This window comes from Canis aureus, chromosome 19, assembly GCF_053574225.1.
Source record: "Canis aureus isolate CA01 chromosome 19, VMU_Caureus_v.1.0, whole genome shotgun sequence".
In the NCBI taxonomy this organism is placed as follows: Eukaryota; Metazoa; Chordata; class Mammalia; order Carnivora; family Canidae; genus Canis; species Canis aureus.
In genome coordinates this window covers 5615264-5633071 of record NC_135629.1, presented here as the reverse complement: position 1 = coordinate 5633071, position 17808 = coordinate 5615264, and the positions used below count along the sequence as shown (strand labels likewise).

The 17808-nt window shown below is 54.6% G+C and overlaps 1 protein-coding gene across 3 annotated transcripts in view; it reads right to left on the bottom strand.

Annotated features, from left to right (window-relative positions):
- SLC6A6 (solute carrier family 6 member 6) overlaps positions 1-17808 on the bottom strand; it is an 85325-nt gene that overhangs the window by 13521 nt on the left and 53996 nt on the right. For all 3 annotated transcript variants that reach the window (XM_077857693.1, XM_077857695.1, XM_077857694.1), the window contains 5 exons: positions 16046-16178; positions 8922-9056; positions 7595-7698; positions 7341-7465; positions 3229-3341 (listed from right to left, as the gene is read on the bottom strand). In XM_077857693.1, the coding sequence (XP_077713819.1) occupies positions 3229-3341; positions 7341-7465; positions 7595-7698; positions 8922-9056; positions 16046-16178 (610 nt within the window). The remainder of the gene's footprint in view (positions 1-3228; positions 3342-7340; positions 7466-7594; positions 7699-8921; positions 9057-16045; positions 16179-17808) is intronic.

Genomic DNA, 17808 nt, shown 5'->3' with positions numbered 1-17808 from the left:
TCTTTGATCCGCGAGAGGCATTTGGGAAGGATGTTTCCCCAGCCTTCCTACAAGAAAAGTCTAACCAGTTACTCCTTTGGGATGCATCACAGGAGGATCAAGGAATACAAACAAGGAGCAAAATCCTTTCATGGCTGGAAGGGTCTGGAAAAATGATTCTTTGTTGCCAGGAATTCAGAGAAAAGATGAGCAAGAGTCTTTTGAAAGGGGCCCAAAGAGAAGTGGCTGATGTTTTGACCTCTGGTTGATGTGTTAGCCAACCGGGTTTTGACCCTAAATTGCCACTGAATTACAGCAAACCAGCTCAAACATCAATCTTCAAAAGGAATGGAGGAACAAAAGTTCTTTCCTTTTTGAGATGGGGAAATTAAAGACAGGAAGGTGCAGCTTCATTGAGAGTCAGGGTGAACACTGATACAAGCTCCTCATTTCCAAGCATCCTACATTTCTGGAGAACCGCATCCCCACCCCTCAGCCCTGCTCCCCCCCCGCCTCTTCGGGTCCCCCTCACTTCACAGCTTGTGTAACCCTGATTTCTTCAAGTATCAGTTTTCTCCCCGGTGCAACGGGGGCATCTTGCCTACTCTCAGCAGGGCTGTTGAGCAAGATCTGAAATCACGACAATAAACCTGGCAATTGCATGAGTCCTGTGGACCCATGGTGGGGGGCTGAGTTAGCCCCAGGGAGATGGGGACCAGTTTTCTCCTCCTCTCGTGCTGCTGGTTCTCTCGTGCTAGCGTCTGGCTCCACGTGGATGACATCCCTACTCCATCTCACCAAGAAATACAGAGTGGTACAATGGATCCAAGCCAGGCTTCTCCCACCAGACGCTAGGGATACTGGGAGGGTGTTTCCTTACGTGCAAGGGTCACACTCCATTAGCGAGAGGCCTCTGCCTGAGGGTGGCTGTGCATCTCTGCACTTCCATGGGAGGAGGGTGTTCAGGGGGATCTCCAGGGTTAAGGTGGAGACTCAGTGGAGCCCTTATCTCCCTCAGTTTTCTGGGCTCTACATAGGGCAACAGTTGGGAGTAGGCCCAGCTATAGGGAGGCTACAGATTAAGGAGCTGACATATGGAAAACAAATAAACAAACAAACAAACAAACAAAAACCCAAGATGGGGAAAGGGGGCAATGGGGAGTTGTGCTTAAAAGGGACAGAGCTTCCGTTTGGGAAGTTCTGAGGATGGAAGGTGGTGATCGTTGCACAACAGTGTGAGTATACTTAACACCACTGAACTGCATGCTTAAAAATGGTTAAGATTGTCCGTTTTAGGTTATGTGCCTTCTTCCACACACGGGTACATCAAAAACCCGGCATGAAGCCTTGCCCCCAGGAACAGCTTGCGTGCCACTACTGACGGGATCACAGCGTGGGCAGTGCGTGAGGCAGTCACAGGCATCTGCAAAACCTTCCCCTATGTCCCCGCGTTCCCAAAGCAAATGGATGCAAAGGAGGGATTCCAATCTATGCCATCAGACTCCTAAGACATCATGCCCTAGCTCCTCGGGTTCAAATCTCCATCATGCCTGTCCTTGGTATATCAATTAGGCAGGTCTTTTAAGGGCTCTGAACCTTGCATTTCATGTTCTGAGCTCTCTCTGAGGCTGGCTTTGAGAGCTCCCCACGATTCCCTGAGCCTGTTGGCCGCTGTGAGGCCTAGCTCAGAGGTGCCTAGCCCTGGCCAGGCCCCACCTGCCTCCCAGGGAGAAAACCTAATGAATAAACCACCTCTGCTCACTCAGGAAGCAGCTTCCACAGCCCAAGAGGCCCACTTTGGGTCCATGGGGATGTCATGCTTTGTCATTTATTAACCTCTCTCTGTTTTTGTTTTTTGCTTTCACTCAGAGCTTTGGAAGAAGTTATAAAAGCCATTTGCTTGGGGCCTCCGAAGGCCAAACTCATTAACGAGGGATGATTAATGGAGTCCTCTTGCTATTTATACAGCTCAAGCCCACCAACAACTGCACAAGTATTTTGTTTTCAGGCTCCCAAATGTTTCCACTCTGTCTTCTCTGCTAATCCTGGTCCTCTTCCTGCCAAATCCTTTGCTCTGTTCTTGACCTTGCTGGCAGACTGCCTCCTCTCCTCTGCCTGACCTTCTAAGACGTTCCTCCTACCTGGTTCTGAGTCCACAGGGACCCACCTTGGGCACTGGTTTGGAGGCTGCTGCCCACGGGTGGGTGGTGAAGCCCCCTCCTGATTGGCAGCAGGCCTCACCTTTCACAGGGCCCCCGCTCACCAAAGATTTCCCATGAGGCAGCCAGAGACCCAGACCACACAGGAGACTGCAAAATGCCTGCCTTTCAGATGCGGGCCCCTGGGTGGTACTGCCTGTAGGGTTCTGGTCCATGGATACCACCAGCCCGCCCTGCACACCCTAACTCCCCAGTCCTGGAGTCATGCCTGTGCTCTAAACTGTCATCTTGAGACAAGCACCACTTGCAGCTCTGTATCAGGCACTGTGCCTCGTACTTCATCCAAGGCAACAGAGGTATAGTCACACCTATTGACCAGATGAGAAAACAGTCTCAGAGAGGACAGGAAATGTGCCCAATGTGCCCAATGTCCCAGAGCAGCAGGGGGCTTGGAACCGTTACTCCAAAGCCAGACTCGGGCTCTGGTTGAGTCACTGACCTACCCATGGAGGGATGGGACATAGGATGAAGCAGTGCAGGGAAACAGCGTTGGTATAGATGGAGTCCTGCCTCGCGGGGGCAGAAGCCAGGATGGCCAGAGGACAGAGTGGGTCTGAGCGAGGCTCCCCAGAGCTTGGCTGTGCACCAAGCACGGAAGAATCACAGTTTTTCACTTTGTGAGAAACAACCCCAGTGCTCCAGGAATCACAGAACACCAGCTGTGGTTTAGGACAACCAGTGACGGCTTGGGCCGTGACTGCTGGTCTCCTCCCCACACTGCCTGTCTGCGTGACCCCCCATGGGAACACATCATCACCACTTGGTCTTGTCCTACCTCCCATCTAGGGCTTTGTGTTAACCACACCCCCCAGCGGTCAGTTTCCCCTTGCTGGGGTGGAAGACTCAGTGTCCTCCCCCTGCTGCCCTCAGGCCTCTTCCTGCCTCCCACCCCCACCCCGGGGTCCTAGAGGACACCTTGATGGCTGAAGACGGTGCCAGTCTGATGTGAGGGTGGGAAGGGTGCTCCCTCAGAACCACGTACCCCAGGGGCAAGCCCTCCACAGGGCGCCCCCTCTCCATCTGTACGTACCTGGCTATCCAGTCCAAGCAAGAGAAGCATAATAAAAAAGAGAATGGACCAAAACGTGGGCAGCGGCATCATGGTCACAGCTTTTGGGTAGGCAATGAAGGCCAGGCCAGGCCCTAAAGGGAAGAGAAAATGGGGAGGGGCAGAGGGGGAGGCACATCAGCGACCCAGCCCCCCCAGAGCCCCGGAGCTCACACAAAGACACTCGGGACTGAGATGGTGTCCCAAACCCCAAATGCAGGGAGGAACCAGGTGTGAATCCCTGCCTGGGGGAAGAGCCCAGGCCTGCCTCCCTTTCGGATGGGGCGCACTGGGGCTCGGGTGGGGCCCCGTTTTAGCATCTGTCTCCTATGCAGCAGCACAAGTGGCCTCATGGAACCCGGCGGACACCCGTCATTCAGGGCAGGAAGCGGGACTGAGCCTGGGGCTCCGTCTGCCTGCTTGGAAAAGGAGGGTTCCCCCTCACTCCAAACCAGAGCAACCACGCCAACGTTTGCTGGAAGGAAGCGAAGGGGGAGAGATCTGGTTATCTGACTACCGAAGCCCCGTTTGCAAAGAAAAGGTTTTGACTTTTGAATTAAAGGACTGAAACAGTGTGAAAGAGTACAGAACCATGCCCTACAGGGCTAACGTCTCTTCGGGGTGCATCTGCGCACCCCACCTGAGCGATGCCAGAGCCAAGGCCCAAAGCTGAAGGGAAGTGTGCTTGGGGCAAGGGCCCGGGCTCGGGAGACCATCCACCATCTCGTCCGCACGTGCCCATGTAGGACCTCAGTGTCCCCCCCCCGGGAAGCGAGGGGCAGGATCCCGGAAACGCCTCCCAAGGTGCCGTCGCGTGCTCAGATTCTCAGATGCTGAGACCACGACCCTCAGAGAGGGGACCCTGACGGAATCTGGAGGCAGGGTGCGGGAGGCAGGAGCCCCGCCAGCTCAGGGCGCACCTTTCTGACTGGAAACATCCCAGGGACCAAAGGAAAAGGCCTCTCATCTCCAGCAGGCCTGAGGGGAGAGGCCAAGAGGAGGAATGGTACTGAGGCCTCTGGGAAGCCTCAAAAAGCGGGAAACAGCAAAAGAGAGGAGGCCTGAAAGGGCCCTGGGCTGAAAAAATAAAGTAAAAAATCCACAACTTAGAGACGCCTGGGTGGCTCAGCGGTTGAGCGTCTGCCTTCAGCTCAGGGCGTGATCCCGGGGTCCTGGGATCGAGTCCCACATCGGGCTCTCCACAGGGAGCCTGCTTCTCCCTCTGCCTGTATCTCTCATGAATAAGTAAATAAGATCTTTAAAAAAAAGTCCACAACTTAAATAATTTAAAAAATTTTTAAGAAGGTCAAGACACATGAAGACAAAAAATGGCTAGAGGGCAGGATATTTGGAACAGATTATCAGAAACCAAAGGACTGGCTTGAGAGTGGAAAAACAAAACAAAACAAACAAAAACAACTTTAAAATAAATTGGAGCCAGAAACCACACCGTGGGGTGTTAACCACAAGCGTGGCAGGCAGAGGCGGGTCCCTCTCCCCGGCAGAGTCTACCCCACCGAGGAAAACTCGACCACCACCTGGAGGCCCCAGGCGACGCTGTAGAAACCCCACAACAGGTGGAGGAAGGGGCGCTCGCAGCGACCCCAGAGTCCAAGTTGGAACAGAAGCCGCGGGGCACCTGGGCCGGGGCCCCTGGGGGCCCCCAGGCGGCAGCTCTGGCCCGACTGGTGGGCATCACTACGTGGGGATTCCAGTCCAGCCGACTGCGAGACAGATGTAAAATGGGGCCCCCCCGCCCCCCCACCTGCCGCCCCCGCCCCCGCCCCCCGGGGCCTGGTGGAGGTTCTCAACGCGCTCGTTTCTGTATTTCAGTTTTGCCTTTGTCAAGCCAGCCTCTGGGAGAGGGTCTGAGCATCTTGCTCTAAAAGCGCCCGGTGAACTAGAGAGAGAGAAGTCCATGTGAAGGAACGCAGCCGCTCCGCACCGAGGCAGGCCTCCCCGGGCGCAGAACGCGCCCCTGCCGCGCCGCGTGCACTCCGATCGCCAAATAATGATGGGATTCAAATGCACTTCGCTCAATATGGTGCTTGTTAAAAGCTTATTAGAGAAATAATCATCCTTGAAGTGTCAGCTGTTCAGACATCACCGTGGGGAATAAACGACAAGGTCTTTGAAGGGGACAGGAGGAAGAAAACAACTTAGGGTGATGATATATACATATATAAAAACACCTAGTTGTCCACGGAGAAAGATTTTATATATCAAGATATATATGTGTGTATATACACACACACACACACATATATATATATACACACACATATATATATCCCACCACCAAATTCACTCCATGCTCCTGGCAATCACAACTGGTTTGTAAGCCCTCGACTGGAAAAAAACAAAAACAAAGGCAAACACTCCAGAAGAGCTGCAAATTGTCTGTCTCCCCTCATCACTGGAATTGTCATGCTCCCAAGTGGGTGTGGATCTTTCTGGAATTACTTTGTGCCCTCACTCTCTGGCCTGCCTCTGGGGTAGGAAAGCTCTGTTTGATGGTTTGGTCTGGGACGACTGGGGACAGGGGAGAGATGCGTGGGGTGGACCTGTGGGCTTGCCACACTTGTCCTACGACACAGTGGGTGTGAGGGTAGCAGAGGACATCTTTGCCAAGTGAGGAGGAAAGCAAGGCCCACGGGCTCTGAGGTCAGAGAAGGTCAGAGGAGCTCAGATACGTTCTCACGCGGGGAGGACCAGAGTTGCCACGTGTGTCCAGGGTGGGTGGGGAGGCAGGAGGCGGGGGATGGCCACCTGTCAGAGGGGCCTGTCCAGGAGGGGGAGAGCGCCCTGTCCAGGAGACCCCGGCTCGGATCCTGACCATCCTGAGCAAGGCCCTTGCTCTAAAGCCACTGGTCTCCTCATCTGCAGAACAGATGTCCAAATGCACAATGCTGAGGTTCCCCTGACCCCCAACGCTACGGTTCTGTGGCTGAGGAACCAGGACACCGTCCAGTATCCCCCAAGGACAAGGGCGATGCCATGGCCAGGGCTCCAGCTATGCCTGACTCTGGTCCGTGGTGGTCCCTGGGGCTAGGACATTGGGCTCTCCTCTGGGCCTGAGAGAAGCCTCAGCCCAGGACCTTTGCCTGCCTCCACGTGGCCCCGGGGAGGTCGAGAGAAATCAGAAGGTCGGATGCAGCAGAGGTTGTGTACAAAATAACCAAACCTTTCAGGCAGCTGATGACCACCCAACCAAGTGAATGGGTAGGATAGGAGTGAGGCGGAGAAGGTACAAAGGTGGAATTTGGGGATGCTGGGAGTCTATGGTTCTTGTTCCCATCTCCAAGCCACTGATAACTACAATTTCAGGGACTTAGAACATCCAGGGGCAAGTCCTAGAAAACTGTGGTTCCGAGGATCTAGGATTCTAGCAACTGCAGACCTCATCGTTTTCAGGTTCCAGAGCCAACTCGCTGGAGATCCAGGATCCCAGCCTAGGATCCCAGGCTTTGCAGAGTCCGTGATGCTAAGACTCTTTGCTCTACTGGCAGAAGGAGCACCCCACCATCAGGGCCCACACCCTGTCCTTCCACCTACCCCCACCTGGATCTGTGGCGTGTCCACTGTCTCTCCCCTACCCGCTGCCTACGGTGGTGCCTGACACAGGGCAGACTCCATTAATCAATAACATCGGTGGAATGAATGAAATGAGTTTGCTAGAGGGAGCGCGCTGGGAGCAAAGTGCAAAATACAGAAACCAAAGCTGAGAAGGTGGTGATGGAATGCCGACTGGTGGCTGGCTTGGGCCTGAGTTAGGAAAGCGGTTTCTGTTGCTGAAACCAGGAGTTTGCTGGGGAAGGAGAGGGAGGGAAGACCGCACAAGTTGCTAAAATATAGTCCCCAACCTAACCAACCCCCGTATTTCTGCTGCCCCTTGGGCCAAATTGCAATGAAAGTGCTTAAATTTTAGCTTTCGTACTCTTTGATCTTGGGGGACATCTTGGTGGGGGGGGTCCGTTTCGGAAACCAGGCTCGTCCCCCCCCAAAGGCCCCTGGGGTCTGGCTTCATGCCTGCGGTACTCGGCTTACACACTAGGTGGCAGTGCCCACCACCACTGCCACCAATACCACCATACCTGACTCAGCCACATCAGCAATGTCCACCCCTTGCTCTTGTGCCATGAAGCCCAGGATGGAAAAAATTGCGAAGCCAGACACAAAACTGGTACCACTGTTCAGGCATCCCAGCAGCATACAGTCCCTAAGTTACACATATGTCAGGGAGCAAGTTAATTCACAACACAAGGAAGCCACGCTCCCTACTTCTTCTCTTTTTTCTTTAAACATCATCATTTCTAAGGTCCACCAGGCCCGCTGGCGCAACACTTGCCTGTACGAGTTGTACTTGTATTTGTTGTAGCTCCCCAGAGAGGTCATGGCCCCCAGGCAGATGGCATAGGAGAAGAATATTTGGGTCCCAGCATCAATCCAGACCTAGGGGGGTTTGGGTGGGGGTGGCAGGGAGAGAAAGAAGGGGCCGTTAGAGCCAGCTTCCTGGAGGAGACAGGGGTGGGGGGTTCCTGGCCACCTGAAGGACTGCACCTCCAAATGTGCAAATTCTCGACTGCAATGAGAGCCTTTGTGCTGGAATTCAAGGTGTCTTTCAAGGTAATACTGAGCTGCAAGGAAAGTCGAAGAAACCCCCAGTCACTCAGCATCAGGATTAAGAGGAAGGACTTACGAAGCAGACGGAACTAAATTCCAACCATTTAATGATTGTGAGCGATAGGACTCCCGCCCAGAGCCTCCGTTGTCACGTCTGTAGAATGGGCTCCACCGCCCTGCCCCACAGCGCTATTACGCAGGTTCTAAAGACTTAGGCCGGTGCAGACACACACGTGGTAAGACTGTTAAGCCAGGGCTGCTATCATTACTGTAATTGCTATTGTCTGGGGGCCCTCGAGTTGGAACGGGGAGGAATTTCCCCAACGGATTATGCAGGCAAAGCTGCTCTCCGGAACCTTCACCCAGCAGCTCCTGATGGCCACAGAGCTGCCCTCCCAGCTGTCCTCTGATGTTGGCTAAGCCCTTCCCCCCACCCTCACCACATCCTGCCTGGGGCAAAAGGGCAGTGGGAAAGAGAACTAGAGCAGAAGGCAACCTGAAGGCTGAGGATCCTTTGGACAAAAGGTCCTCAAATGGGGCCAATTAAACACCACGGGGTGGGGTGGGGGGTCTCCAACCTCCTGTGGTCACGTGGCTGAGACCAGGAGGTGGGCATTCAGTGTCTGCCCCTCGACCTTGCAAGAGCTCATCCCCAGCTCTGAATCCCACTGCGGCCGAGGAAGCCAGCAGCGCTCGGGGGCCAGCTCTCCCGCCCCCACGATGCGGCCCTCTCGAGCCCTGTGGGCAGAGGCCGGGCCTCGGAGGAGCCTAGCTCATGAGACTTCTCCCCCCTTACCTGGCACAGTGCCTGAAGAAGACTATAACTGGCTGGCCTCAGCAGTCTGCGACACGAAAAGACACACACACAGCTGGAAAGGCCCACAAGCACGGAGGATAACCTGCCACAGCCCAGTGGAGAAGCACTGGGGGCCGGGGGCCCACCTGGATTTGTGTACCAAGGAACCGAAGAAACCGTGCGGTCGGCTTCCCTTCCCCTGCACCCTGCCCTGCCTGCCCTGGGTTTGGGGGGGGGACGGGCCGCCCTGCAGTACCTGCGGGTCCTCGAGGCGGCTGATGTCGGGGTACAGATAAAACTTGATGCCTGCGCCAGCACCGGGCAGTGTCAGTCCACGGACCAGCAGCACCAGGAGCATAGCGAACGGGAAAGTGGCCGTGAAGTAGACAACCTGTGAGGGGTGACAGTGATTCAGGGGGGGCCCATGGCATCAACAGCTGCTGTCAAATTCAAGTGCTCTCCCTGAGGCCAGGGATCTGGAGCCGAGCTCGCTGTTTCACTTGCTGTGTGACCTTGCATATGTTGCTTGACCCCTCTGGGCCTCGCTTGCTCCCCCTGTGACATGGGTGTAATACTGGTACCTACCTCACATATTCACTGAGATTCAACGCAAACAATCCTAGAGATGTGTACTGAGTATCTAGACCCTGGAAATACAGTGGTGGACAAGACAGAAAACAAACCCCTGCCCTCGTGGAACAGATATTCCTGTGAGTGAAGGAAAATGCAAAATAAGAGTATAAACTTTCAAGTGTATGCGTACAAGGCTTAGCCCAGTGCTTGGTATGTGCCAGTACATATTAGCTAACAACTCTTAATATGACTCTTAGGGTGAAGAATCTGTTAGGTGTGGGTTCAAATCCCAGCTCTGTCCCCTCGCTTGCTGTGTGACCCTGGGCACGATGCTTAACCTCTCTGGGCCTGTTTCCTTCTGTGCAGATGGAAACAACAGTAATAGAAGACCTCCATCAAGAGGTGAGGCGAGGATTCAATGAGACCATCAAAACAGTGCCCGCCACGTAGGTGCTCAAGAAGTGGGGCCCGTTGTAGACACGGATTTTGCAGGAAGCACAGAGGAACTCCTGGGAGGGAATGAAGCCTCTGGAAGTCCCTTGGCCAGGAGACAGGGAAGGCCCCCCACTTCCTTGGGGTTGTGGGAGGCCCGCAGCCTTCCCTGGATCACACGGCACATCCCAGGCAGCCCAAGGTCAATTGGAGGTGGAGACCAGAGATGAGCCAGGCTGGCTGTTCCATCACCAAAGGTCTGCCCTAATTTCCTCTCCTGTCCCCAAAGCGCTGGTCTCCAAACATCCTGTGCCCTCAGTTCTCTTGGATGGATTTTCCCCTATCTTTGCCTTCAACATGAGGCGTTTCCAGGCAGGGTTCTTGCCTGGGAGGAGCTCAAAGGTGCGCGGTTCTGGATGGACGGTGAGATCCTGGTATTTCCGACAGGGCACTGGATGATCGAGGGCTCCCAGGCACAAGCCCACTCGATGCTCACCACATCCCGCAGATGGGCATGCTGGCCACGGTGTTGAGACAGGAGGAACGGAAGCTCAGCAGAGCTCGAAGACTTGCTGAGGTCATCTACACCCAGGGCCCCGGAAGCTTAAGACCACCTTGCTCTGAGCAAAGGCATGAGGTAGTTTACTTGGCCACGGCAGCACATACAGAAAGTTCCTGTTAACCACCTAAAATGCTCAGCCTGGGTCGCAGAGCTGTTGATTCCCTCATCAGGGCCTTGGAGCCTGGGGGACCAGAAAGGAACGACTACACGGCCAATGTACCCATTTTACAGGTCAGGAAACGGACATCCAGAGAACAGGATGAATGTGTCCGTGGTGCTGGGAGGTGGGGGCAGTGCCAGCTTACTGCAGGGCACTTCTAGGGCCTGGGCAGGCATCAGACATCGATGGAGGGTCTGAACCCCACCTCTCTGGCACAGGAACCTAGCTGAGCACAATTCCTGGACAGAAACAACTAGGAAGGGCCTTTGGAAAAGGGCAAGATGTAAGCTCTCAGGGCCTGCCTGGCTCAGCTGCCCTCAGCCAGTACCACCAACCAGCATTTATTGAGTGCTTACTGTATGCTGGGCACTATTCCCAGTGCAGTAACTTCTATGCTTAGTCCTGCCCTGACCCTTTGAGGCAGGCTGCGTTACGATCCTCATCTTAAAGGTGAGGAACCCGAAGCCCGGAGAGTCTGCTGCCTGCCCACAGGTCACACAGCCCGTAGGTGCCTCAGAGCCTGCCTCCAGAGGACAACGGCAGAGCAATAAAAAGCCCCTCCGCGTCCAGCAGTTTCTTCAACAGTTTCTAGCAGTTTCTTCCAACGACCACAGGATGGCTGGACTGGAATTCAAGCTCTATGACTGGCTTGCTGGGAGACCTTGAGCAAGTTATGGGCCCTCTCTGGGCTTCATTTCCCCACCTGGGAAGCGAGAGGCTCAGGCCAGATGAGCTTGGAAGCTCCACCCAGCTCCATCGCTCCAGTGGGAGGGATGGGGTGGCAGGGAGGGCCAGCTAGGGGTCACCCAGGCTGGAGTTTGGAACCTACCCTCTGCTACCTCCCAGCTGGAGGGCTTGGCCTCAGCTTCCATCCATAGGAGGAGGAAAATAAGGGTGCTTACCTCACTCGCCACCCTCAAGAAACAGCAATGAGTACTCTCCTGGCGATCCTATTACGCCAAAGGGCTGGCCCTCCTCCTGCCTGCTGCTGCCTCCCCACCCCCCACTGCCTTTTCTCCATCTGGGCCTCAGTTTCTCTAGCCACCCCCATTTTCTTCTCCTGAGGCAGAGAACTCTCCCAATCTCCCAAGGACAAGAGGCCTATGTGGAGGGTGGGGGCAGGTCAGGAAGCCCCAGAAGGGGTGAAGGAAAGAAAAAGCAGCATGCGTCCACAGCCGCTCCTCCCTTCCTGCAGACAGGCTCCCCCCCAACTAGATCTCACCTCTGGGCCCTGCCTGGACCACACCCGGAGGCGGGTGAACAATGTCCCTGACAGCAGGCTGTCCCCAGAGGGCGGCCACTTCAAAGCCAGTTGGGCCCCACTGGGCTGGGCAACCCAGCTCTGGCCAGAGGGCTTTGTGTCAGGGACACAGGAAACCACCCCGGGATGGGGGTGGCTTCCCTTGTTTTTAAACAGTATTAAATCTGTTTAACAAGCACTTAGGTAGCACTTACTGTGTGCCAGGCACTATGCTAAGAGCTTTCTGTGTATTCATGCATTTTTAATCCTGAAGAGGTAGAGACACGTATCACCTGCACTTTCTAGATGAAAAAACAGGCCCAGAGAGGTGACGTCAGATGCCCGGGGTCACAGCGCTGATAGGTGGCAGAGTGGGATTTGATGCGGTCGGCCAGCTGGCTTCGGAGTCTCATCTTTTGTGTGTGTGTGCACGTGTTATTGCTGATCCTCCCCCGATCCAGAATAGGACAGCCCCACCTGGTCACGCCACCTCATCTGCCTCTTTGGAAAGCCACCCTTGTTTTGCAGAATGTGCTGCTCTGAGGGCAGGCCCCTGAGAGCCATTCTCTCAACTTTTCCGTGACTCCCCCGGGATCGTCACGGGAGAGGCTGGTGCCAGCCGCCGCCAGTGGGCCTCTGGTGGTGGCCCAGCAGGCCTTGCCACGGGACATGGTATTTTTCCACTCTTGCTGGCAAGCCTCTGTGGTTCCTCTGAGCCCTTGACCCAAAAGCCCTGTGGCCCAACTGCCCTGGAAACTTGCAAGGACAACTCTTCCTCATTCCCCTAGGGACAGCGGGCAGAGAGTGGCCCACAAGGCAGAAGGGAGATGGGCTCATCTCCTGCCACCGCCACCCCTGCCGCTGCCACCCTGGACTTCCTTTTGGGGTAAAGGCCTGGGCAGCAGGGGTCACTGGGCCCAGAGATGGAAGCTCCTCGAGGTGGGGCCATGGATCTGTGCCCAGCATCTAGGCAGGCCCTGAGGGTCTTCACACCACCCCTGTGTGTGTGTGGCGGGGGGGGTTGCATAACCAGCTCATTTCACATAGGGGAGACCAAGGCGCAGAGAGGGAAGGGGCCGTTCCCAAAGTCATGCAGCCTATGAGCAAAAGTGAGACCCCAAACCGGGTCTGACTCTGTCCCCTCCACCCCTGCTTGGCTTTCCAGTGCAGGACAGAAGAGCCCGCGATGGAAGGGTACAGCCAGCCTCAGGATGCGTCCCGGCTCCTGTCCATGACCCTGCTGCCCTCTGGGTCCACAGCACCCTGTGTGAGGGTCTGGACTTCTGTCACCTTCCTAGACCTCATGCACTGTGAGCAAGGACACGCCAGCCTCATGGCCTACTGTCAGGCTGGCCTAGGGGGAGGGCGGGCAGCAGGTGAGGGTGAGGAGGTGGAAGGATGCAGGGCCCCGAGGCTGGGAGCGGGACTGCCCAGGTTCAAATCCCAGCTTGGCCACCAACATGTCAGAACACAAGGATGACTGAACGAGCTGTAGCCCACAACACAGAATGGTGCCCACTGTGCCTGTGCTACACGGCATTTGCCACCATGGTCACTATCTGTCGAATGAACGAAGTCCCTGCATATCCAGGGCCAAGGGTCAGACCCTTGGAATGCTGACAATTACAAAAAAGGGAACTGAGGTCCAGGGAGGCAAAGTGATTTGAACTTGGGTCCTGAGCCGCCCATGCCCTCCATCCATCCACCCCCTGCTGGACTAGTGTCAGCCACTGAAGCAGGGCCAGGGCCAGGATGAGGTCCATCCTGCTGCCCGCGGGCCCAGCCCCCATGGCAGCTGTGAACCTGGTCTGTGGCCAGGGCTGGAAGCCACGGCTGGCGGCGGGCGGGCAGGCAGGCAGGCCATGGAGCTCAAGGAAGTCCACAGAGCCTCACTGTGTTTGTCTTGGCTTCTTTGGGCTGGCCCAGGCTCTGCTATTGTTCTGGGAGCCATGCCTGCACCTCTGGAGCGTGAGGAGGAGATTGTCTCCAGGGGCGGGGTAGGGTAGGGGGACCTCCATCAAGTCACGTCTTCAACTGGCCACAGTTGAAGCCTGGTACTCTCTACTTTTCGCTTTGATTCTATCCTGCTGCCCCTTCCATTGTATCTCAAATGTTGCTGACTGTTTCTGGGAAACATCAGCTTCCTCGGTCAGACTGGGGGCTCCCCCATGGGTCTGTGTCAAACATACCTCAGGACCTTTGCATTGGCTGTTCTCCCTGGAAATTTTCCTCCTTTAGATATCCACATGGCTTACCCATCACTTCCTTCAGCTCTGTGCCCCAAAGTCACCCTTCTTGGTGAGCCCACCTGGCCACCCCAATTTAAAGGTGTGCCCCCCAAAAAATGTGTGTCCCAACACCTGTTCCCCTCCACCACAGTATTCTTCAGTCACCAGACTCAAGTCACCATCTAAATCCAATATATTTTACACATCCACCTTGTCACAGACAACAAATCTGTGAGCCCCCGGGCCACAGAGATTTCTGTTTTGTTGCCTCCTGCACATCCCCCCAGCCCTATTCCTACAACAGTACCTGGCGGATAGCAGAGGCTCGAAATGTATAAGAGCGTCAGGAAATGATCCTGCCTCCAGCACTGCTGGGGACGAGTGCTCCCTAGAAACTTCCTGATAAACTCACTGCCATATGGGGAAATGGAAGCATGGTGTAGACAGGACGGCTGTTTACTGCACCGTCTGTGCCAAGCATCGTGCGGGGTGCATAACACACTCGTTTGAACCCTCACCTCCGGCCGTTCTGTAGAAGAGGACACCGGGGCTTGAAGGTGAGGGACAGCCCTTGAACAAATCACTTAACCTTTCCCAGCGCGGCTCTCTCATCCTTGGCAGAAAGGCAGTAAGGAAACCGTCTGTCTGCACACGACACAGAGGAGGGCGCTGGGGCAACATCGGTGAATGAGCACCAAGGCTCGAGGGCCGCTCCCTGCCTGTCCTGGTGGGACAATATGGCCAGGCGGTGCCCAGCTCTCTGAAGCTTCCTTCCCAGACTGGGTTTTAGGATCGCTGGGTGGCTCTGACTGCAGAAATGGGCAGAGGGCAGAGGCGGTGCAGGCTCCCCCAGAGTCATCCCCATTCTGTCTCTGCCATTCCGGGGACCCAGATCTTGCCCTGAAGTAAATGCTGGGATCTGTTCAGATCCAGGATCTCACTTAAGGGGCTCTTCATCCCCGTAGAAGGCGGTCCTTACTGTAAATTCCAAGGCAACGGAGGCCTTTCTCTGAGCGACTTCACTCACTGCCTATCGCCGCACCTCAGATGCCACCTCAACGTGCTCTTTTGACCTTTGGAGGCTGTTAGACCTTAGAGATTTCCCCCCTATCACGATGTAAGGGAAATGACAGATGGGAGGAGGAGGCACGTAAAGGCGGATCCAACACCTCCCCGAGATACAGTCTAGAGCCTTGGATGCAGGCTCACACCTCTGATCACCACGGCCCCCTCCCCACGGACTTGTCATCATGATGACAGTGACACCAGTCAGTGTCTTGGTTGCCGGGTAACTGTCCAGCTCTAACTTAATAGGTAATGCTTTAGTTACCGGCTCTCATTTTCATTATTAGAAATATACCAGTTATTCCTAAAACCTCAATTATAAGCTGACATTTTACCGATCAGCCACCATCTTTGTTAATAGCTAACATCCTAGTTACCGTGTAACATATTAAATCAGCCACAAATATTTCAGTGATGCCTAACATTTTGGTTAACAACTAACATCCTGGTTATGAGCAAATGACTTAATATTCAGCGAAAGCTTTCCTTAATAACTAACGTCTTAGTTTCCAGCGGAAGCGTTAGCTGTCAGATAATTCAGCTCATCTGACTTAGCAAAGCTCCCAAGTCTGTGTTTCTCAAACCTCAATGTGGGGATACCGTTCAAATGTGGGTTCTGGCTGTGCAGGTGTGGGGCAAGCCCATGGATCCCTATTTCTAACAAGTTTACAGGGGATGCTGATGCTGCCAATCGGGGCACCCTTTGCAAAGCAAGGGTCTGTGTAGTTGGTGAATAGCTGGTAACTAACAATAAGTTGCCAGCTCACCTTGCTACCAGCTCACTTAGCAAAGCCAGTGTTTGTTATCGACTAACATCTGCGCCACCACCAAACACCTTCAAATGGGAACCAGTGGTGTATGGGAGCCTGTGCAGGCTCCAGAGAGCCCACCATTTGATTTTCAGGAATTTTGTTGGCTAGTTGTTAAACCATCGGTAACTTGAAATCAGACATGGTAGGAGTTATTTGCCCCATGAAGTGGGCAAATGCCACAAAGCACGGCCTTATTTTCTTTCAGCATATACCGGTCTTCGGTCTGAGCCGGTTTCAAGCAGGAGGGCCTGGGGGGCTAAGAGGAGATTTTTCCCATGAGGCAGGGGAGGGTCAGAAGCACAACTCACCTTCCCCGTGGACTTGACACCCTTCCAGATGCAGAAGAAGCAGACCAGCCAGACAAGGAGAAGGCAGAGAGCAAGGTCCCACTTCAAGGAGCCAGGGTCGTCAATTCCAGAAGACAAGCTCAGCACGTTGCGCCTTCAAGCAAACAGAGCCACATGGTCAGTTGGGGCAAACCCGGGGCAGAGAGCTGAGGCCAGGGCTCCAACGGGCTGGGGTTGAAACCCTGGCTCAAGTGCTGTGTTTCCACAAGCCCCCTCGCTTCTCCAAGGCCTGGAATCCCCATGGATCACCAGAGCAGTGCCCGCCTAGGTCACAGGGTTGTGGAGAAGTCAACAAGGGGATAGATTCAGACTCCTGCGTCAGGTGAATCTGGGTTTAACCCAGCCTGGCCTCGCGCAAGTTTAGTATACCCCCAAGCCTCAGTTTCCTCATCTGTAAAATGGGCACTAATTCCCATGTGATTGATTCTCAGTGGACCCTTCTTCAGCACCCACTGTGGGCCAAACACCAGATTCAAACTTGGCTCCACTATGTCTCTTCATAGTGGACCTGAGTCTCTTCATTTGTGAAATGGGAATAACTCCCCAACACTCTCTGTCCCATCCTTCTATGATTCTATTCACCTCCATTTCTTATCTGGATTTCCACTAAAATGTAAGCCTCAAGAGGGCAAAGTGTTTGTTCTTCTGTATGTGGCTGCACAGTTTCTACCCACCTATTTATGGGATCGCTGTCAAGAGAAAACCCGCACAAAGTACCAACCACAGGATCTGGGGTGCAGCCAATAGGGAGTAAACCTTAGCGGTTGTTTCCATTCTGGCCTTGAGATGCCCAGAGCAGCTCCGAGCAAACTCTCTGCAGGGTTGTGAAGGTCTCACAGGAGGAGGCAGGTAGACAGTTTGAAGGCTAATCTAATCGGCACAGGGCACCCACCACCCCTGCCTAGAGGCTGGGTCTTTGGAGTCCAAGAACCTCGCTGACGTGCAGAAACGCATATGAGCACCTACTCAGACACATCCCTGAGGGGCATGTGAAGTCATCTGAAGTCAGGGTGGGGCAGCACAGGGTGCTGGCAGCCAGAAGCCACAAAACTCCATGCCAAGAAACAGTCCCCATTGTCCCAGAGCTCTGATAATGCAGCAGTGACCAAGGGCGGCACACCAGGCACAGCACTCGAGCAGGGTCCCCTGTCCCCAGAATCCCCCGGCTGCTGACCATGGGAGCAAGGGCGCTTGTGCTGCCCTGGGAAAAGCTGGGAATCCTTCTAACCAAAGTCAGCTCCTGGTTTCAAGGCCATACACAAGCCCAAGAGGCAGCAGAGAGGGAGTCTGACTTTGTGCCCTGGTTTCCTCTTCTATAAAACACAAACAACAGCTCCTGTCCTCAGGCTGCCGCCCAGGAATGCCTTCCAGATGATTCCCTAGCTCCCAGCCAGTTGGTGGGAGGCTTCCCATGGTCAGGGCTCTGGGTCTTGGAATGAAGCACCAGGATGCTGCATTGCTTTTCCTTTTTTTTTTGTTTCCAGAGAAGCTTCAACATGAGGACCTTGAATAAAACCAAGATGCCTATCTCAACTGGCATCCAAGTGAGGCCTTTCTTTGGGCCAGGGCTGTGCTCCCAGCACCAGAACAGCACATGGCACATAGTGGGGCCTCAAGAAATATCCGTGGAGTGAATGAACCAAGGACTCACTCAGTTGAGGTGACCGGCAAGTCCACACGGCACTCTGAACCAATTCATGAAATAGTTCCAGTAACCTTAGAAA